Here is a 22,450-nt window from a genome sequence, read left to right on the forward strand (position 1 = left end):
CTATAACTCACTTTAAATAAAACAGTAACTCAGCGTGTGTTAAGCATGACGAAATTAAGGACAACTTGATGAGCCAGTGGAGCATTAAATCCGGAGAGATATCGGCCCCAGCTTTCAGGTTGGTTCGCCTCCATTGTAACATCATCAGAATAAACTTGCATATATAAAAAAAAGTGGACTACTGCAAAATCAGTTGGATGTTTTTTTGTGTAGATGTTTGTTTTGCAGGACGTGAGGATGTGCATGACACCATTGTTTGCACAAGCAGTCCCACATGAGGTCACCACTCTGACCATGACGAAGGGCACTATAATAAACTAATATTGTGTCTGTTACACCATTATTTTTGGCATTTTTATTTCTCTTCCATTCACTATAGCCAACACATGCCTATAATATGTATATTACTCGCTATAATTAGTTAATGATAATCTAGCATTCGCAGTTTATTCTCTCTTCACCAATTAAGGTCAGGATTTCAGTTGTCTGTGACCCTAGATATTTCTTTCCCTCCTGAACTGTATTAAATACATCCCATTTATTACCTGTATGTTGTCTTCAAAGCTTTAAAATGCAGCCTGTGTTCTTGTTTGTATTGGCACTGACACTGGTCCTTGTTTGCGCATATTTCGGGCCATCCGACCCCGTCCTTTCCACTTTGCATGAGCTCCTGCTGTTGCGTCACGGAGCCTGTCAAGGTCTAATTAAACCCATATTGAGAAAGAGCACAAATCCAGCCCCCTTTTTCTCTCATATAACGGTATGCGCCCCGAAGTGGATTTTGGTCTCGGGTAATGCGTTAAGAGTCAGACTGCAAGTTAATCTGTAGCCACTGAGACACTTTAACAGCTTCGAAGAAAGTTTGGACAGACAGTAGAATGGCTGGTCTCAAGGTGAGGCAGTTTTTATTCTTTCTAACATCATTGTAAATATAGAAATGTTTATTTACTTGTGGAACTTCTGCCAAGCAAGCTTCAGGTGCGCGCAGCTGAATATAAATTTGCATGCGAACATGCTGTAATTGCGGATTATTGAGAGAAATAAGAGCAGCATAAATTATTTGTATATTGCATCAAAAGTATGCAAAGTTAAAGTGTGCATAACTATGAGTGAGTAGCAGACCGGCTGGCTGAAGGGCGGCGTTGACTCCGACCAATCACAGTGCTGCATTCAGCAGCTGCCCAGATGTGGTCTGAGGTCTGAGCTCCGCAGAACAATAATATTCCAGTGGGAAAACCTAATTTCAATAGAAAAAAGCCTTTTGCGAGCATGCATTTTGGCATTTATCTTTTTCATTACACTAGTAATGTCTATAGGATGAGGCGTGGAGTTGTGTCCGCTTGTTTTCACTAGTTAAGTAACTCATTATGACTGACAGTTCATGAGATATTACTGTTGAACTTTATGTTTGTGTCCGTCTGCTACTCTTACACGAAATAAAGGTCTTAATTTAGTAAAATCCCACTTTATATAACATTCTTTCACGAGGCACAAACTAGAGTCTTAAAAACCCCTTTACGCGCGCACTAAAAGCACATGAACGCGCACATATGGAACCCATCCATGCTGCCTTTTTGCAAACCAACAATGACTCAGCAACATTTCTTTACATTGTTCCAAGTTTTTCTGTATATAGAGGGAGATATTGTTGCTGATGATCAGTGCCAGTGCAGAAGGATAGTAGAGAAATAATCCTATCATAATTGAAATATTGATCAAAAAGCACTGTGGATGTTAGTGTAATTAGTCTGTCTCTGTAACACAATAACAAAAATAATGGATGACTGCAAGGGGGAAAATTTGGCATAACTGCAGTTTGTTTTATCATAGATCTAATGTGAATCAATATGACAACAATTAACAAAAAGACAAGCCTTAATGACAAGCCTTCAAATTTAATTATAACCAGCATGAACACATTTATCCTGCATTACAATGAAGCCGCATGGTGTTTACGTGTGATTTTTTTTAATTTTTCACTTTAACTTGAGTGGTGAATGTCTCTTGCAGTACCTCAGTGGATTTGGGAATGAGTTCTCTTCTGAAGACCCTCGCTGTCCTGGATCTTTACCTGAGGGGCAGGTAACACACACATCTACAATAAACACACATTGGGGCTCATTGTCGCATTTAATAATTTGATTATTTATTCAATAATTATTATTTTTGGATGAATACTCAATGGGACACTGTGGGAGTTAGAATATGTGACTAGATTATGTGACTGCAAAAGAAGAAAGTCAAACACTAATTGACACTCTGTCTGAACACTGTGTCTCTACAGAACAATCCTCAGGTCTGTCCCTACGGCCTCTATGCTGAGCAGCTCTCCGGCTCTGCCTTCACCTGCCCGCGGCCAGCCAATAAGAGGAGGTATCCATCTGTTCCTGACATTTAGAAGAACCCACTTCCCACAATAAGACCAAATCTTGCTTAGACATAAGGAATGCTTTAACACTGGTTCTTTTTCTTTTCTCAGCTGGCTGTACCGCATCTTGCCATCTGTCAAGCATAAGCCTTTTACTGCAGTGCCCTGTGGAAATCTAACAGAGGACTGGAACGAGGTGGAGCCTGACCCGAACCAGGTATATAAAGGCTCAAAAGAGTTCCTGCTCATTTTGTTAGAGAAAGTGTGAATCCTTTTCAAGGTCTAATGTGAAACATTTCTGCATTAAAACGCTTAGTGTATTTACATTATCCCAAATGTTTCCAACTATGGTCAAACCCAGAGAAATCTAAAAAAAAAAAAAACAAGTATATTTCATTTGGTCACCCTCTCAAGTTGCTCTAACTTCTGGGAAAACACCAGATGATATACCAGAGTGCAACTTTAAATTATACAATGTCACAAAATTATACTCAGTAACAGGAATACAGCATTTCTTCTGCCACTCTGCATTCGTTTTTTTTATTACCTGCATGCCATTTTGCAACACAGTAATTCAGTAGAAACTTAATTTATTGATAAGATATTTCAGTATTGATCCAGCTTATTACCATGTGCTTCTGTGACAAGTGGCTTATGGCATCCACCAAGCTAATGAGTATGGTAACATTAGCTACATTTCACTGTAGTCAAGGTAGGGCTAATTTTAAGGAGGCTACCTAATATACTGTTAGTTTCATTTATAAAAATACATAGTAATTTGGTAACGCTTTATATTAAGGTCCTTGTAATAACCATTAATTAACAAGTAATAAGGCCCTTGTAAGTCTTACAAGATGCTTATTAACATTATTGTGTGTTTATAAGCTTATATAAGTGTTAATAATGGCATTACAAACACCCATGACCCACCCATTATGTCTTTGCCATGCCTTTATTAATCTTATTTTGTTTGCTTATTGATATTAATATTTACTTTATTGCTCATCTATTATAAGTTAACTATAAGTTAACTATGCTTTTTGCAACTACCGGATCTAAAGCGAGGACAATGCCTTATTACTTATTAATTAATGGGTTTTTTTTTTTAAAGATTTTTTTTTGGGGCATTTTATAGCTTTATTGACAGTTGAGATGTTAGAGTGAAAGGGGGAGACAGAGGGGAAGACACACGGGAAAGGGCTCCGAGCCGGACTCGAACCCAGGCCGCCCGCTCACGAGGACTGGGCCTCCGTGGTATGTGCTCTACCAGGTGTGCCACCGGGAACGCCCCTATTAATTAATGGTTATTAAGGATCTTATTATAAAGCGTTACCAGTAATTTTAATGAAATCACGCTCAAGTAGATCTTAACCTTAAAAGGAACTAAAGCAGGCAGCTAAATGTAGTGGAGTAGAAAGTACAATAATTGCCTGTAAAATGTGGTGGAGTAGAAGTATGAAGTTACATAAACCTCAAAATAACAAAATGTACCTAACTCCTCTCTGCATCAATGAATACTGAATAAGTAGATTCTGACTCTGAGCTTTCTCTCACAGCTGCGATGGTTGCCATTCACCATCACCAAGTCTGCAGAGAAGAAAGTGGACTTTGTGGCTGTGAGGTTCTTTTTTTCCCGTCTCCATATTATTTTTTTTAATTAAAGATCCTCAGTTCACTGATTTTGATTTGTGTATGTTACAGGGTCTGCATACCGTCTGTGGTGCTGGAGATAGCAAATCTCGCAACGGCATCGGCATCCACATGTACACCTGTAACACCTCCATGGTTGATAGGTGACTATGTATTTGTGTGCAAATGTGTCCCATCATGTAACAAATAGATGCATTTTCATATATCAAACAGCTACAAAATCTTTGGTTACATTTTGAAGAAGATTTCCAAGCTCTCTCTTGTTCTTGTTCTTCTTTTTTTTCTTGTTCCAGGTGCTTCAACAACTCAGACGGAGACTTTCTGATTGGTGAGGAAAAGAGATGTTGATGTTTTCACTGTCATCTATCACAAGAAATAGCTCAATCCTCAGCCCTTCTTCTACTTCAAATTCTTTTCTCTGTTTGTCTCTCTAGTCCCCCAGCAGGGTGAGATCTTGATCACCACAGAGTTTGGGAAGATAATGGTCGAGCCGAACGAGATCTGTGTCATCCAGGTGAGGTCTATGTTTTTCATCTCTCCAGTTTTCACACAGAAATCTACCACTGTGTCTGCCCCCACACCCCACTTACCATATTTAGAAAGACATAGTTTGGTACTTTTCAAAAATGACCCTGAAGATAAATAACAGTGGAAAGATGTTTGTGCTTCAGAAAGCCTGACCACCGAGCTTTGTGATTGCAGCAGTGTATTTTCCCAAACACATTAGTCCATGAACCCATAAGTCCCCTCAGCATCCCACATGTGATTTATAACAGCACTAAATTTCCCCTCGCCGCCACTTCTTATATCTTTTGTCCAGCAAGGAATGCGCTTCACTGTGGATGTGTTTGGAGAAACCAGAGGCTATATACTGGAGGTGTATGGAGCCCATTATGAACTCCCTGACCTGGGACCCATAGGTATGTTTTATGCTGTTTGTGAGAGTGAATATGTGCAGTGTATTTTTATCTTTCCATTAAAGCTGCACACCATGCTCTTTGAGGATGTCTCTTTCAAATGCCTATAGTTGTCTGAATTGGTTTTCACCTTTCCTTTCCTCAAATCTGTCTTACTTTAGCCATGCTAGCAGCATGGCTCTAGAGCATTACCTGTATATAAAGTTGGACGACCTATCTCCACTTCTTCGAAATGTGCAGAAATTAAGCTAAAATATCCCGGATCGTTTAATTTCTTAACTTTTTATCTAATAGCACATTAAAAGAACATCTCCTTGAGCCAGAGTCTGCATAGAAGTGATCAGGGTTGGAGTTGAGGTTATTGAGGTCCCTCCCATACACTCACCTGACCAATTGCGAGTCAACAATAATAGATCATCGCTGTCAATCATGAAGTCACACCACTAGTAAATAAGCATCAAATAACTACTTAAAACCAGATAAATGAACACTTTACATGAATAATTTTTTTTGTGGGAAAAAAGGATTTATGACCAATACTGCAGCCAGCCACCAGGGGTCGATGGAGATATTTTGGCTTCACTTTTGTGAAACTGTCATGTCGTTTTTTATACAGTCTATGCCAGGGGTAGGCAACCACGGCTCCGGAGCCACATGTGGCTCTTCAGGCCATCTGCAGTGACTCCCTGTGGCTGTGACAAAAGATTTGAAATGAAAGTTATTTCCTTACATTTTATTTTTCACAATTATCATCCGTGTAGTCCCAAAACCATTTGTATTTTTTAATTTGAAGCTTATATATGGCATTAAAATATTTTTTAAAAGCTAAAATGTGCATCATAGTTTAGATTCACCTCTAAATTTTGCCAACTTCTAATCTCATTTTGAGTTTCCCTCGCTAGACTAGCTTTCAATTTCAAATCTCTTGAGATATTTCTTCGGTGTCCAGACTCTCATTTGCACTTGGGTCCTTACTGCATCCTGCCAAAATCATAAAAAAATAAATGCTCATTATGACTAATGCTAATGCTAATTTAGACGCTGTTTTATCTTTATTGTAAGGCTCAGAATACGGTTTGTGGCTCAATTCTGACTTTTTTTCTCTCTTTTTTTTGGCCAACAATGGCTCTTTGGTTAGTAAAGGTAGCTGACCCCTGGTCTATGCTCTAAAGAAGGAAATGTCAAAAGTCAATTAGTCTGCCACTTTAGTTCAGACTGAAATATCTCAAAAACCTGCATGGATAGCCATAAAATATTGGACAGGCTTTCATGGCCCCAGAGGATGGACCTTGATGATTTCAGTGACGTCCTGACTTTTCGTCTAGCCACAATGAGGTTTGCATTTGTGATTTTGAGGGAAATGTTTAAGCAACTAGCTATTGGATAGATTGTCATGTAACAGAGAAAATCTGTACAGTTTTTGAACCCATTTTAATTGTGCCATGAGTTATAAATATGATGTGTGTCAATTTAAAAGATAATATTGCAAGTCAAGAAGTGTATTATGGATGCAATTTGCTAATCTAGCTAGCTAGTGTTAGCATTAGCTGAAAACTTAGCAACCTTCTCACCAGTTCCACCCTCCTGTCCAAACATGGTCACACCTGGTTCCAAAAAACAAAGATGGCCGACAGTAAAAAGGCCAAACTTGAGGCTGTAACATCATAGTCAAGAAACCATTGGGTGATCAGTTGCTACGTCCATTTCTTTTAAACATCCTGTGATGCTGACGTTAACATTTAGCTCTGCTGTTGTGCAAAGGTACAGCTTCACAGAGTTGTTAGCATGTAGTATTGTTGATAAAGATTTGTGTGCATTTGTATGACTATATATGTATGTTTTGCAGGAGCAAATGGTCTGGCCAACCCAAGAGACTTCCTGTGTCCAGTTGCTTGGTATGAGGACCGCAAAGTGGCCACAGGTTACACTGTCATCAACAAGTACCAAGGAAAGCTCTTCGCCTGCCAACAGGTGTTTTTTTCTGTGACATTTCAGTTTGTGCGTGTCAGTACCCTCGCATGTACACAGACACATATGGCATAAATGCCCTATTACCCTATTTAGGTTTGCGTTCGCTTCAGTGAATACCATTGAACCGCAACAATGACTAACAGGAAACTGTCCAAGTGAAGCATATGATCCATTAGCTGCTCCTGCCGATTGAATTGCCATCCCTGATGATTTAATATCGAAGTGTTAGCTGTTATCCATTCAGCAGGTTTCCGCCTCGACTCCCTTATGAGCCTTAATCACTCATAATTAGTTAAGGCATTCTGGAGTTACAGACAGTGTACCTGTGAAGCTTTGCTTTGTAGGAAAAACCTTTCCCAAGTTAAGCATTAATTTCACCATATTTCACTCGGGGAATGATCCCACCCCTCCCGAAATCTCCTGTTGGGCGCATAATTGGATCGACACATAATGTCTGACAGGAGGTTTTTTACCGAGACAGGGAGGAGGTGGGAGGAGAGGTTTGTCAGGAGCGGGGGTTGGGGGGGTTGTCACCGTGGCAACCATGTCAAACACACTGTTATTATTCATTGTATGGCATACACAAGGGCAAGATACTGTCTTTTTTATAGCAAAACAAACATTCTTCCATCTCTCTCGCTGCCTCTACTTGAGTATCCGCCCCCCGTTATGTGCCGGGTGTCAGAGGTGGAGGCTGCTGGCTGCCCCTGACATTCTTTTCCTGGTGTCCACCCTTCCCAGAGCCATGAGGGTGAGGCTACAGTGGTAGGAAAATAAGGTGGGGGACATGGGCCTCATCTAAGGAAAGATGCTGCTGCTCCCGTCTGGTCCTGCTGTTTTGTTCCCCCGCAGAGTGCTGAAATTGCTCAAATTAACTTATTATTTGCTTGACTGGGCCAATATGTTTGTGTTTTGTGTGCATGTGTGTGCAAGTGCTTGCTCTCCTCCATTTTTCCCTTCATTTTAATCGAATGTAGTGGTGTTACCACAGATGAATGTCCAAAAGATGCACTGGGTTTCCTGAAGGCTTTTTTGTATAGTTACTACCGTCAATTGTGTGTGTGGTTAAGGTTTTTTTTCTTGGTGTTTATTAATGTGTATGAATTTAGTTATGCACATGTGTTTTTTTGTTTGTGTGTACTGGCTGTTCATGTGTGGGAGTGTACTGTACGTGAGCATGTGTGTAGGGAGCACGGAGGTCACTCAGGAGGCAGCTTGAGTTGTAATGAACTATATTGATTTTAGAGCTGCTGTTGAATGTCTTTTTCGCAGTGGCATTATCAGAACAGAGAAACTATATGAAATTGCTGTGGTTTTAACAATCAAGATAAAGAAATATCTCTGCACCCACTGTTACTGTTGCTCCCTCCCCCCATAACTGCGCCGCCGTGAGCGTCAAAATGCTCAAAGTTTGGGAAAGTTTGATTGTGAAGCCAATTACCCCATAATACCTGGAGCCTTGTATCACAAAGAACAGGGGGAATGAAAGAGAAGAAAGAATGAAAGAAGCACACCCTCTTTCACAATCAACCCTTTTCATTATGACCGTTTTTTTTCTCTTTATGTCAAGAAGTACTCTCTCTGTGAATTTAAGATTACAAAGACATTATTCATTATTCCTTTTTCACTGTGAAAAGCTCAATTTAAAGTCTTTTGTGTTTGTTGCTTGGGCAGACTCGTCTTATTTGTTTGGTTTTGCACGTAGGATTTCTCTCCGTTCAATGTGGTGGCTTGGCACGGGAACTACACACCATACAAATACAACCTGAAGAACTTCATGGTTATCAACGCCGTGGCCTTCGACCATGCGGTGAGTCGTGGTTAAAGACAGACACACTCCAACATATCACACTACTTTTCAGAACACTTACCACAAATTAATTAATTTGTCTTTGTTTTCTGCCCTTGAACTAAATTGAACTCTTAAAGGAATACTTCATCCACAAAATTACCACTTGGATCTTAGTTACTCTCCCTGTTACCTTGAATTCTTGCAGATTTTGTTTTGTATTTGCTTGCTTTTAAGCTGAGCGGAGGAAATCCTTATTGAATTGGAGTAAATAGAGGCCACTGCTTGTCTGTGTCCAGAGGAGTAGCACGCCTTTGCAAGCTTCTTGAAGAAGTGTTTGAAATAATATGATTTGGGTGAAAAAAGCATATGTTTGGAAGTACTGAGCATACAACTGGAAAATTGATACTTGAGACTATGTTTACTCCAATAATTCATGGTAACACTGGGGCAGTAATTGATAAAGAAATGGTCATTTTGCAGGTGAAGTCTGACTTTAATTCTGTAGCATGCCCTTACAAGTCATGTTTTGATCTTCCCATAGGATCCATCTATCTTTACTGTGCTGACCGCCAAATCCACGCGGCCAGGTGTGGCCATTGCTGACTTTGTCATCTTCCCCCCTCGCTGGGGTGTGGCTGACCACACCTTCCGTCCTCCGTACTATCACCGTAAGACTGCAATAACACAAGCATTCTTTGATCCAACTCTAATCTGGTTTGTTCACATTTTGTAGCGAGGAGAAGAAAGAAGCAAGAATTTTATGAATTGTGTTGTTGAGACTTTGCTGAAATTGAATCCTAATTTGAATGGAAATGTCAAATTTTGTCTAGCAAAGCTTATTTTAGTCTATCATGAAATGAAGCCAGCCAGCCAGAAGCTAACATGTCCATTTACCCAACCAGTTTCAAGTCAGCAGGTGATAACAATCCACCTGCTGGATGACTCTTTTCAGCTGAGACACTGCCACAGCACCTTTTGTTTGTTTTCACCGCAGATCTATAAGGCCACCTAGTGGACGTTAGTGTTACAGCTTACTTTTTATATGGTGAGCTGGACTTCTTGCAGTGTTGTGTTACAGTTCCTCCTGCTTGTCACTTCAGGTAACTGCATGAGTGAATTCATGGGTCTGATCAAAGGCCACTATGAAGCTAAAGAGGAGGGCTTCCAGCCAGGAGGGGCCAGCCTCCACAGCATAATGACCCCACACGGTCCGGATACTGACTGCTTTGAGAAAAACAGCACCGCTGAGCTCAAACCTGAGAGGGTGGCTGAGGGAACCATGGTAAAAAAAATAAATATACTGTATACATATATTCAGTCATGGAACAAATTATTAGACCACTTTTTTTCTTCAATTTCTTGTTCATCTTAAAAGCCTGGTACAACTAAAGGTGCATTTGTTTGGGCAAATATAATGATAACAACAAAAAAAGCTTAAAAGAGTTTACTTTAAAAGTTGATATCTAGCCATTTTCCATGGTTTTCTTGATAAAAACCAACATCATTACCAAGAAAACCATGGAAAATGGCTAGATATCAGCTCTTAATAAACTCTTATTTTTTGTTGTTATCATTATATTTGTCCAAACAAATGCACCTTTAGTTGTACCAGGCATAAAAAATGAACAATAAAGTGAAGAAAACAATAATTTTATTTTAAATAATAATTTTTTCCATGACTGGATATACAAGTTGGGAGCTGGGTCAATGCCATCAGTGTTTATATGTTACATATCTTTTCTTTACTTCAGGCTTTCATGTTTGAGTCATCCTTCAGTATGGCAGTGACCAAGTGGGGTCTACAGACATGCCAGAGACTTGACAAGAGCTACTACCACTGCTGGGAATCTCTTCGCAGCCACTTTAATCCCAACTGGAAGCCAAGCAAACAGGAGTAGGACAAAGTCACTCAGAAGAAAGTTGACCAAATATCATTGAGACAAAAAGAAAAAAGTAAATTCACTTTATTAAATACAACTACAACTAATCTAATGCTTGTGGAACTTGCTTTTATCTGTGTTGTGTCTGTTGATGACATTACAAAAGGTAGGAAGTCTTTTTTTTTAATCATGCAGACATAAAATATTGGAGTTGCACAATTAAAAAAAAAAGTAAACTTGTGTGATTTATGTCATGTTTGATATAGAAAAATCACATCTGAGCAGCATAAATGATTCATGCTGAACATGTGTGCCTTTGTGTGGCTCCCCTTCTTTACTTTTACAGTTTGGAAATTAAATGAACCATGAAATGGATACTAATTTCATGCATAACTGAATGCTTTTTGAGTGGTTGAAAGTAAACAAGTATATTGACTTAAGTACTGTACTAAAGTACAATTTTGAGGTACTTGTAGTTTATTTCCATTTTATACAACTTTGTTTTACTCGATTTTAGAGGAAATAATTGTACTTTTGACTGCACATTTTTTGACAGCTTAAGTTACTAGTTACATTACAGACTAATAGTACAAAATATTGATCAACTAATAAATTATGATATATTGATATAGCTTGAGGTACCCAGTATAATATGAAGTAGCTGAAATTGGCCTGAGCTGCCACATTAATAATGCTTACACATTAATGCATCATTTATTATAATCATGTGATAGAAACCAGTATATTTTTATGTCACTGTTTTTATATTTTGAAAGCAGGACTTACAATGTAACAATTTCATGTAGCAGACGTACATCCAAGGGTACAACACAAGCAAAGATATAGTGACCATGAGGTCACTGTTGAGTCCAACTCAACGTTTTCCCCATCATGTTATGTGTAATAAAATATTATTACACTGTTGTATTGCTACTTTTACTTAAGTAAAAAAAATGAATTTATATGCTACCGCTGAATTTAAAAAAAGAAGATATATGAAGTATATAATAAAAAGGCAAACTCATAAGCAATCCTTGACAGACTTTCTCCATTCAATGCACTCAGAGGTCTTACAGCAGTCTGGCAGCTAATGTTAGAAAACAGATATTCCTGTTGAACAGGTATTTTCATTTTACTGACTTGGATATTCTTCTCTACTTGTGCACTACTATTCTAAATGCACCATTCTACTATAATTGTAAGTTCCGGCTACAGTGGTAAAGGAAAAGTGTACTTACTCGATTCCTATGGTCTATGTCTAGTACCATCAGGTTGAATGCACTTATTGTAAGTTGCTTTGGACAAAAGCGTCTGCTAAATGACATGTAATGTAAAATGTAAAAAAAGTTCCAGCCTCCCTTTAAATGGGCACCTCAGTGATCACTGATGAAGACAAGTGTATCTGAATTAAAATGGAAATTCACTCTTGCTCCAGTGTCTACCGTACTGGTTAATATGACACTAACACCTGTTTGTGCTGTGCCCTTTTTTGGGTCAGTTAACTTTGTGGACTCATTTACAATTTCATGTTTTTTCCTAACATTCACACTTCAAAACCACATGACTGTTTTTAACAGTAATATTTTATTTTGTTAATAATAATTACATGCACTGGCATCACTAGAACATAAATCAGGTCTTTATATAGCGGAGCTCAGTGTGCCAAATGGTAGTTGCGCTCGTAGGTTCCAGCCTTAATCTTCACTTCCCTCCCATCCTGTAAAACAGACAACAAACAGATGATGGGTTAATACAGTTTCCATGGCAACAAAGTCATATCACCCTCACCCACTTCACCTTCCGGACATTTTCTCAACAGCATGTTTTATGAGTGAGCATTTTGTGATTGTCAAGCAGTGTTTTTTTTCTCCCAGCAGAGAGAGGCAGACGAACATGATAGCCCAGCAGTGTGACAATTGCACCAAATTCTCACTGGAATTTCTATTGGCAAGGATTTAGGGAGTAAATCTCCATGACAATGGGGAGGAAAATGAGAGCAGGCAGCATTTCAAATGAAGCATTCATTTCTAATGTGAATGGAAATGTGACAAAAAAGTCCAGATAAACTGTGCACCTAAAAGACAATAATGAGTCCCAATCCTCAGCTTTTCAGATCTATGACGCCGTTCATGACCATATTTTAGGATTGTTTTAAGCACAACTATTCCTGTAAAACGCATTATCTGTGTTTCAGATTGGCTAGTAAAACTGATATTAGAGATACACATTCCCTTATGTGTTCTTATGCAAATACTGTTGTTTTGCACTGCATGAAATCAAGTAAAATCACTGCTGTTTTCACCACCACTTTGGCACTGAGTATTGTTAACGTCACAGCAGACAGATGCAATGAAAAGACGACCGCAGTAGGGATTGAAAAAAAAAAAAGCTCAGACACCTGCAGCACAATGGCACTTGCAACAATATTTGGGCATATATTATCTTATTTTCTTGTTTATTGTGTTTTGGTTCTAGTCCATCTGTCTTGTTCTTGATATAGTCCAGAGAAGGGTACTAGACGGAAACTGAATAAATTGTTCTCCATGTATTCAATATCTGTGCCCAATCTTTATATACTTTTGGTTCTGTGTTCAGACATTTAATCTGTAGAAAATGGACTTAAATCATGCCAAAACATGGTGTAGTTATTAAAACTGCTGTTCAAGGAAATCATTTATTTAACAATGATTATCAAACAAACATAAGTTAGTGCATCTTGTCTCATACCCTGTGTGACTTGAAGAGATAGTATAAGAGGAAGAGGGGCGCAATTCCGCCCACTAAACCCAACATAGAATTCTTCAAAGTGGTCCTGTAGAGTGGGTTGGGGTTGGTGCGGGCATTCACCCAAAGTGCCAGGGCTGGGTCTTCCTGTAAAGACATAAGTATGCCTATGAGTCAGACAATTATTTATTACATAATGTGACAAGAGTTTGATAATACTACAATGTTGGTATCTTAGTAGCTTTTGATATGCAAATACAGCACCCTCTATCCTAAAGCCCTTTATTTTCTTTATGGAAACACATTAAAAAAAATTACTAAAGAAAAGAGGAGAAACTTCAAGCAACTGAGGAAGGATTGTTCTACCAGTAAATACCTTCCATAGACTACATTTTCACATGTAATGATAAAAAACGTACAGGTGTAAATAATAAAATAAATCGCTGAATTCCAATTAGCTTCTATAGGTTCAGGTTCCTGTTGCTTTACTGGATGACTGTCACATTGTTAAGGCTTCATTAATCCATTTTATTTATAAGCGCATTTCAGAACACCCAAGGTCACTTTACAACAAAACATAAAATAATTGAAAACAGTGGCAACAAAATAAAACATCGAACAGTATTAACATGGTGAGTGGGTGACTAGGTGGTGTATGCTTGTCTGAACAGATGAGCTTACTTGTACACTTAAATAAAGCTGAGCCATTGTTAATGTCATTAGTAACACATGTGCCACACTGTGTGCGGAATAGAAAGAAATAACAGTCAAAGAATAGCCATACAGAGAAAGAAAATGACAATTATATGGATTAAGTAAATATTTAGTGTGACAAGATGAGCAGTCCCGTTTGTTGGCGTTCGATGTGACCTATTTAGACAATGCTAATGTTAATTCAGACAAATGCAGACTGCTAGAAACTGACTAATTGCAGTTTTCTTGATTGAAGCGGCTGGATAATAAGCAGTCTGTAGGCTCAGGATATGCTACCTATACATCAGAAGACATTGAAAAGATTTGGAAAAGACTCCCAGAAAACTATCAGCTCATACCTGCTCACATCTAAAGACAAGTGTTTAGACTTTTTGGTCCCAGCCTAGTCTCACACAGAGATTTTAGACAGACTATGAATCTTGCAGGGTCACTATTTACAAGACTACAACTAGATTCTTTTAGCATTTTTTTTCCTTTCATGCTATTTTTTCCCCCAAGAACATCATGTTCTTAGTAAAAACTTACTAAATGGAGGAGAAGCAGCTTTTGGCTCCAGCTGCTCTAGTGTGTGCAGTGGTTTGTGTTGAAAAAAAAAAAAAGAAGAGGAGAAGACACAATTTACAGTAAAAACAAAAATAGATATAAAAGGAATAATAAAGGAAAGGAAAATTTGGAAATAAATTCATGACAAAATTTATCTCAAATTTAATTATCATTTGTTTATAAATGAATAATTATATTTATCAGCTCTATCAACTTTTTAGTTAATCATTGATTATTTATTACTTATTTATGTATACATTTATTTATACATTTTAAACTTAACGATGGATATGACAGGAGCGCGCTATGACTCCGGTAAAACTCCTAGATGAAGACTTTCTGTTTTTAGTCTGGGACTGCGGAAATCTTTTGGTGTAAGCCCAGCACAAGTTGCAAAGTTCAGGAGGAGAGGTATATAAGAAATGATGTTCAACTTTAGAGAAAGGAACAGTGTCCCTTGGTGTGTATTTACTCTAACTCGGGTACATAACTACACTGTAGCAGTTAACTAAATTTAGAAGATATACCACAGAAAAATATCGAACATTAGCATCTCACTGTGGAGATACACTGACGTTAGTTCTGCTTAAACTAAACAGATATTAATTCCGTCCAGTCCCGGACTGAAACAACATGTACATAAAAAATATGCAACGTTAAACTCTGTATCGATATTCCTCAGTTTAAACGGGGTTCGTACCACTTGTGTTTCCCGACATGCTAACGTTAGCATGTAGCCTGAGCCAGTTCTAGGGTGACATTGCTTGCTAGCATGTAGCCACTTACAATGAGCGCCTTTCTTTGCGGGTTATTCAGCTGTAACTGATACTGCCTCTTTAGATTGGCTCGCAGTGCTGCTCTTTCTTCGTCGGCTCGTCGCTTCTCCGGCGAGAGGTTGAAATACTCATTTGGGTCCAGTGTTAGGGGCAGACTACACAATGTCGAAGGTCGATAGTTCGCCATGATTGCTTGTTGATGGAACGGGGTCACGTGATCTCGTGGAAGTCTTCTTTTTCTTCTTCTTTGGTGTTTATTGGCAGTTGGCATCCTTTTCGTTGCATTTACCGCCATCTGCTGGACTTAACTTCTTTCATACCTTTCCTTCTGTTACATTCTTTGAATTAGTCCAGTTGTGGCAAGAAATCTCAGAAGGATTTTCCTTCTTTCTCTAAATTTCCCACCTTCTATAATATGTTTGAAATTTTCTCCTCTTATAGTGTAGTGGAACATCTTAAGGGACAGCAAAGGCTTCTAGAAAGACAGCCCTGTGTTTGTCAAAACCATAGACTGTATAGGTCAAAACATATGTGAAGCATATTTAAACTGCAATATGTTTCATACTCAGGGCACGCTGTTACCACATGTTCTACTGTCTCCCTCTCCCCACAGTTACACTGACCAGTTGCATGTTTTGCTATTTTATTAGGTGTGTTATTAGGGCCACGGGGCAATCGCACCGAGCACTACTGTTATACTGTGGATTTTTTTCTTCTTCCTCTTCCGGACGCAATTTCGTCCCGCTACTAGTCCTACAACTTGAAGAGTTGCAGGACAAATTATCAAAACGTGCGGTTTGATCGGGATCGGTGTGCTATTACTTTTCTCCCCAAAATTTTGCATTGAAATGAATGGGACGGCCAAAAAAAAATGAGCGAAAAAGAACAATAATTGGAGATTTTTAAACGTCTACTTCTCTTGCATAATTTCACCTAGAGACTCCATTTAAACTTTAAACAGTAGACACTGTGTATCGGTGTATTAATCCATGTTTCGATAGGTCATATAGTTTTTTATCAATCCCTGTTCAATGACCATGATCATTTTTGGAGAAATTCTGAGATTATAATGGGTGTGTATTGCACGGAATGTTGGTGTCACAGTGTGTGACATCATCGCCAGAGTGTAGAGGGAGAGAAAAAACTATAAAAAAAATAAATTTCAAAACTGCGCTCCAGGCCGCAAATTCCACTCTACAGAAATAATTTATACATAGAAACGTAGGAAAATTTGTCTTCTCACTCACAATCCTCTGGTAAAGCTGTCAGAGTTATAGTTTGGGCGTAGGACGCACAGATGCGCCACCAACACGCACCAACAGCCTCATTGGCTCCCATATTAAAAACGCAGGGAGATTTCTGAAAAAGGGAGATGTAACAGTTTTTTTAGATTGATCTAACAAAGCTATTTTTTCATTTTTCTTTAAAAAAAACATATGTAGACGTTCAGGAAGAACTCGGGACGCTCAAAGTGAAGTCGGATCAATGATAGGTATGGTTTTGCCAAAAATGCTTTCTGTTCAAGGCCAGAAATTCCAGTCCACCTCTGGCTGCTGTCACTCTTTCGGAACGTTAACAGGTGGTGGCCGTTAATTCTGTTGATTGCCTTTGATCGTTGATGTGATTACAGTTACAGATACACACACACACGGGCGTAAGCGCGCACACTTCTCACACATGCATACACATGCTTCAAACACACACACACACACACACACACACACACACACACACACACACACACACATATTTTGAGGTTAAAGGGCATAGTTTGAAATCTCTGAAGAATCTCATCATAGTGTACACACCTATGGTACACACACCAGCAGTAGCCCCCGTGGCCCTTTCAGAATTTCCCCAGAGGAAATTTTCTAGTTTAACCTACTATGCCCTATTCTTAATCTACTTATAATTACTTGTTCTGTTCTATTATCACCATAACACCCTGTCTCCCCTACTACACTTTTCAGTTTGTATAAATCTCTCCCTTTTATCTCCCTCTTCCACTTATTGATTATTTCTTTCCAGATTAGACTTTTCCCCTGATCTCGTGGAATCTCGCGGAATCTCGCGTTTAACTCAAGAATAATCACCATAGCAACATCAAACTTTCTCTCGCAGAAATGAGCGCAACTAACAAACATCAAGAAAAGGAAGAGGGTTTTCTGACTGAAAGTGAGGATGACTTTCAATATGAGGAAGTATCTTTTGACTGGAGTTTGACAGAAAGAGAGAAAGATTTGGAGGCAAGGGTGAAAGCTATCCAGGAGCGGGCACAGGCTGCTGCAGCTCCCAGGCCCAACGCGACCTCCAGCACACACCAACCAGAGGCAGTGGATGACTTTTTACGCAATTTTCTTTTCCACATGGGCATGAAAGAAACACTTGACTGTTTTCAGACTGAGTGGACCGAGGTGGTGCAGAAAGGGCAGGTGGATACAGAGCGGGTCGCTGTGATACCGGACGCCTACACTGAAAACCAGCGTCTGGACAGTGAGCTGAAAAGCGCGCAGCGGGAGAGGCAGGAGTACAGACTGGCGGCCTCTGCCGGAGCTGAGACACTGCTAAGGGTCCAGAAAGACAGAGACTTCCACCGGCTCCAACATAAGCGTGTTGTCCAGGAGAAAAACATGCTTATCGAGAAGATGGGGAAGCTTAAAGTGCAGTGCAACAACTACGAACCTGCAGTGAAGCGGGTGAATGAGAAATACCAAGCAGTTTTAAAGCAGACCATGCTGGAGACTTTGGAGAGAGACAAGGTCCCAGGACAGGCGAACAGTAAGGCAGCTCAGCATAACATCCCCTCTTGTGGGGAAGCAGGTGAAGAAGGACTGGTGAACAGGACGGGAGGGACAACTCCTCCAGTGATCCAGCCAAGACCCCCTACATCTGCAAATAGTGCAAAGAGTCAGACTAGGGTGAAGTCAGTCAAAGCAAATGTTTGTTGAAATGCATTTTTTGTACCTCTTGTACAGTTTTGAGGTAGGCCTACCAACACTTTCCTCAAGTATTTAGAGTGCATTTTGTAAAATTTTTGGTTTTAAGGTCAGGAGGAAATAATCAAATTAAATGGTGACAAAATAAACTATATGGATAATTGGTCCCATGTAGCTACTTATACCCCTATCAAAAATAAAAATGTAATAAAACAGGAAGCAATTATTTGCTGATCATTTTTGAATGCAGTACAAAGACAAGATATATTATGCTCAAACTGGAAAACTTGGTTGTTGTTGTTGTTGTTGTTGTTGTTGTTGTTTTGGAAATGTATACATTAATTCTGAATTTGTACAGTATTTTCATGTCTGTCACGAACATTATTAAAAAGTAATTTTCATAATAGATAAACATGAGGCACACACATCAAACTACTCCTCTCCCTTACCACCAATGAATTAACAATGTTGTAATTTAACCAACAAGAGACAGGTTTTATAGAAATACTATTAAACATCAATAAAAGAGAATAGGAAACGAGAGGTGACTAAAGGTCTGTCATCACCTCTGTTAATGGTGACCATCTCACAACAAACCTGTCTGTTCTCAACTGCAATTTTGCTGTGATTTTCTCCATGGTAAAACATTTATTTTCACCTGGTATCGCCATTGCTTTATACTGGATGCAACTTCAACCAAGAAACTAATAGTTTTTGGCTATTAAAAATTGAAATCTCAGTCAAGGTATTCAATATCCATCTGTCATTTTATCAGGTAGTATACACCGAATAAACATTGCTGGTTATTACAGAACAACTTATCAATCTGCATTTGAACCGTCTTCCAGAAAATTACTAATTATTGTATTTTCTCAGTTTTACCTTTTAGCCCATGCCCATCATTGAAAACTTCAAAACACTCATACACTGTCTTTTAAAACAACAACCTTTTGTTATATTGTATCCATATATTAAAAATATCATCACATATAACCATATTTTTCTATTGTCAATATACTACTTTAGTCAAGGTCACTAGGTAGTTTAATCAGCCATGTGTCATTGCTCTATAGTGGAAGTTCAGACATGTTGCATTAGAAAATAGCCACAAGAGGGCGATCTATAGCAAGCTTTGCTTACACCACCACAGAGTGAATATCAACTCACTACAGCTCCAGGTTAGACCAGAGAAACAGAATTTGTAACAGCAGGGTGCCAGGAATCTGCTGAGCTTCACTCTAAGATAAACCAGTAAAGTAACAGTATCATTCCTGCTCATTTTCATTTCCCTTTGACAACCACAGCTATGCTGCCAGTTGTAAGCATGGGGTTTGGGTGGAAATAAGATGCTACATACAGCCGGTAGGCACCAACATTATCGAGCTTATAATGCAATTTAAACAAAATCTATGTGCACTCATAGTACACTAGAATCCATAGTCACTAGAATGCAACGATACACATTTTGCACAACATTTTTGCGTACAATATTCACCTACAGATAGTCAGAGCAAGAAATCCTTGTATTGGCACGGTGCAATCTCATTTTCCAACATGTTTGCAGCTATATTTCATTTTGTTGAGCTTATCTGGTTGTTCTTTCACACACCATGATGATGGGATTCATGTAAAGCTAAAATGTCACATAGCCTGCTCACAGATATCTTAGTGCCGTTACAATTGGATTATGCAATACATAGATATAACTTCTCACACTGATTTTCACCCCCTTCCTTCTTACACTGAGTTGTAGAGTACAGAGATGCTGAGAGAGTACTTTGATCCGGAGAGGCCTCAGCAAAGCGTCAGTACGTGTGACCAAATGATTTATTGTCCTCTCAGGACCTCTAAAGCGCAAACCACTCTGCACTTTTGAAACATCCATTTATGACTTGAAAATTCAATGTGAGACCACACTCCCAGGCCCAAAAAGCCCCCCCCCCCCTATAATGTTCAGAGAGAGATTTAGTCTCAAATGAAATATTAATATGTTTCTGCCCTGGCTGCCATCCAGCAGACCTCCTGGACTTGGAGTTGAACTTTGTGAAGTTTCTGAGCTGTGGGCGCAATAGCCACAAAAAGTATTTTCTTCCTTTTCAGCCTGTGTCCCTCTCTGTCAGCTTCCACACCCCTTTATGTCTTTCTTTTCACAGAACATTTGGTATTCTTTATCATAAATCAGTGATGCTGACTGACGTTTATTTGGATGCACTCACTGTGCAAAGCTTTTGACAGATAATAGAGAGATAAAGATGTGATACAGATATGGAGGCAGCTACAGACAGAATGAAAAGGCACGGAGGATTTCTATCAGCAGTCTGTGCTACCTTCTGAGACTTAATCCCTCCCAGTAATCAGAAGTCATTTTGTGCTGTTTTGGTCGTTTCAAATGACTGCTACATGTGAGCCCGGCTTGGAAAGTGGAAGCAGGTTTCCGACCACAAGCTAAAAGTACTTTTATCCTTTTTCTTTACCAAAGGTCCCTGAAGTGGTTTGTAGACTTATAGAGACAATGACCTAATGTGTTATGCTGCTCTTTGGTACTTATTCATAATATTTCTTGGCCCAGAGACTCCATTACTCTGCTGCCCTTGAGGAATGTAACTAAGGAATGTGATGTTTCTTTCCACCCTTGTTTTCATCTACAGTACATAATTGTGCCAGGCTTTTTACATTTCACAAATACTTACAAAGTTAATGAGGTTGTGGCTGAAGGCACGCTTGCTATTTCCAGCCAACATTTTGTACCTCCCAAGCCCAGATTACCTTTTCCACCCAGATACCTCAGGTCAGGAGGAGGCATGGCTGTCTTTCACAGCCTTAGAAGTTTTCAACTTTGTGGCTCCATCTTGAATGCCTCAGGCTGATTGGAATTCTTCCCCTGCCTTCACAACTCCCCGTGCTGCCCCCTCAGCTCCTCTCTCTACTGACAGGCCTGTCCACTTCACAGCCCGCAACGACCTTTGTGTCATACCAAAGAGAAAGGAGAATGCCAAAACTCCTGTTTCAGCCCACTTGGCTCAGACTGAACCAAACCTGCCTCACATCCCTTTATGCACCTATTTGTCACTGAATCATTTGTCCTGTTTATGCAACCGAATTACACCAGGCTCCAAATTGTGATTGATTGAGAGAGAATGCTTTAGCCGAGTTACCAGCCATATACATGATGTGTTGGCTCCTTATTCCTCGAGATATATTTTTAAGAAATGCTGCTTTCTCAATTCAGCATCAATTCCCTTTGCCATCGTATTCTAATCTGTATCTATGAAATCGATTCACCCTGTCTGAGAGTATTCCCCTCTTAATAAATCAGCTTTCCATGGACCTGTACGGTGGACAGCGGGTCAAACTCAGCAATATTTTCTGCTTTAATGTACTGAGCAGGGCAGAGATGGGGCCGTGGCAGTGACTCAGCAGGCATCCATCATCTTCAAGGAGAGGTCCGCAGATGAATTGCCTGGAGACGGAATTGACAAAATCCTGCATTTTTCTTTTGCTATGCTCATCTCAGCACTCAGCTTTTACCTACATTTTCAGAGTTCTCTGGCAGTGTTTGCTCCAAAGCTGAAGGGAATTATTGCTTGTGAATTACTAATGATGAAGGATGTGTGTACTCCAGATGCCTGGGGCTGTCAGGTTCAGTATCCAGCATGTTGTTGTTGGCCTGTGAACACCTTGTAAAACCAATGTTGGTCAAGATTGTCATTTCTTTGCTTTTTACATTGGTAAAGGAAATCTTGAGATATCTTTTAAATACATAAGTAGAAATGAACTGAAAAATGCATTGTTGCCAACTTTAAACCAACATTGTTTTTTATGAATTCTTGACATTTTATGATGACTTTATTTTCGAACCAGGAAAAGTGGGCCACTGCCTTTGGGCCCCTGGTTAAACGATATCAGTCTTGAACATGCTTAACTTCACTAAAGGAATAGTTTGACTTTTTGGAAAATGCTAATTTTTTTTGCTTCATGTTGAGACTTGCATGAAAAGGTTGATAACCATTTTTGTGTCCAAACAGTAAATTTAAAGCTAAAGCCATATGACTTTTAGCTTAGCTCATCATATATTAGCATGAGGACTGGAATCAGCTACCATGCTTCTGTCCAAAGCTAACAAAATCTGCGAGAATATAGATGTCACTAGAGACTGTAACCTCAAAGTTAGATCTAAAT

The 22,450-nt window shown here is 39.2% G+C and overlaps 2 protein-coding genes across 2 annotated transcripts; one reads left to right on the plus strand and one right to left on the minus strand.

Annotated features, from left to right (window-relative positions):
- The first annotated feature begins 739 nt into the window (after positions 1 to 739).
- Positions 740 to 10,685, plus strand: hgd (homogentisate 1,2-dioxygenase). The gene is made up of 14 exons (XM_059327098.1): positions 740 to 893; positions 2,011 to 2,082; positions 2,285 to 2,373; positions 2,480 to 2,585; positions 3,925 to 3,984; positions 4,070 to 4,161; positions 4,312 to 4,346; positions 4,453 to 4,532; positions 4,839 to 4,938; positions 6,782 to 6,906; positions 8,612 to 8,716; positions 9,240 to 9,366; positions 9,799 to 9,980; positions 10,450 to 10,685. The coding sequence occupies exons 1-14, from the start codon at positions 879 to 881 to the stop codon at positions 10,594 to 10,596; spliced, it is 1,335 nt and encodes a 444-aa protein (XP_059183081.1). The 5' UTR covers positions 740 to 878; the 3' UTR covers positions 10,597 to 10,685.
- A 1,458-nt stretch (positions 10,686 to 12,143) lies between these two features.
- ndufb4 (NADH:ubiquinone oxidoreductase subunit B4) lies at positions 12,144 to 15,550 on the minus strand. The gene is made up of 3 exons (XM_059327099.1): positions 15,346 to 15,550; positions 13,306 to 13,449; positions 12,144 to 12,295 (listed from the first exon to the last, which is right to left on the minus strand). The coding sequence occupies exons 1-3, from the start codon at positions 15,520 to 15,522 to the stop codon at positions 12,233 to 12,235; spliced, it is 384 nt and encodes a 127-aa protein (XP_059183082.1). The 5' UTR covers positions 15,523 to 15,550; the 3' UTR covers positions 12,144 to 12,232.
- Between the last annotated feature and the right edge of the window lie 6,900 nt (positions 15,551 to 22,450).

The sequence above is a fragment of the Centropristis striata genome, chromosome 23 (assembly GCF_030273125.1).
Source record: "Centropristis striata isolate RG_2023a ecotype Rhode Island chromosome 23, C.striata_1.0, whole genome shotgun sequence".
Taxonomy (NCBI): Eukaryota; Metazoa; Chordata; class Actinopteri; order Perciformes; family Serranidae; genus Centropristis; species Centropristis striata.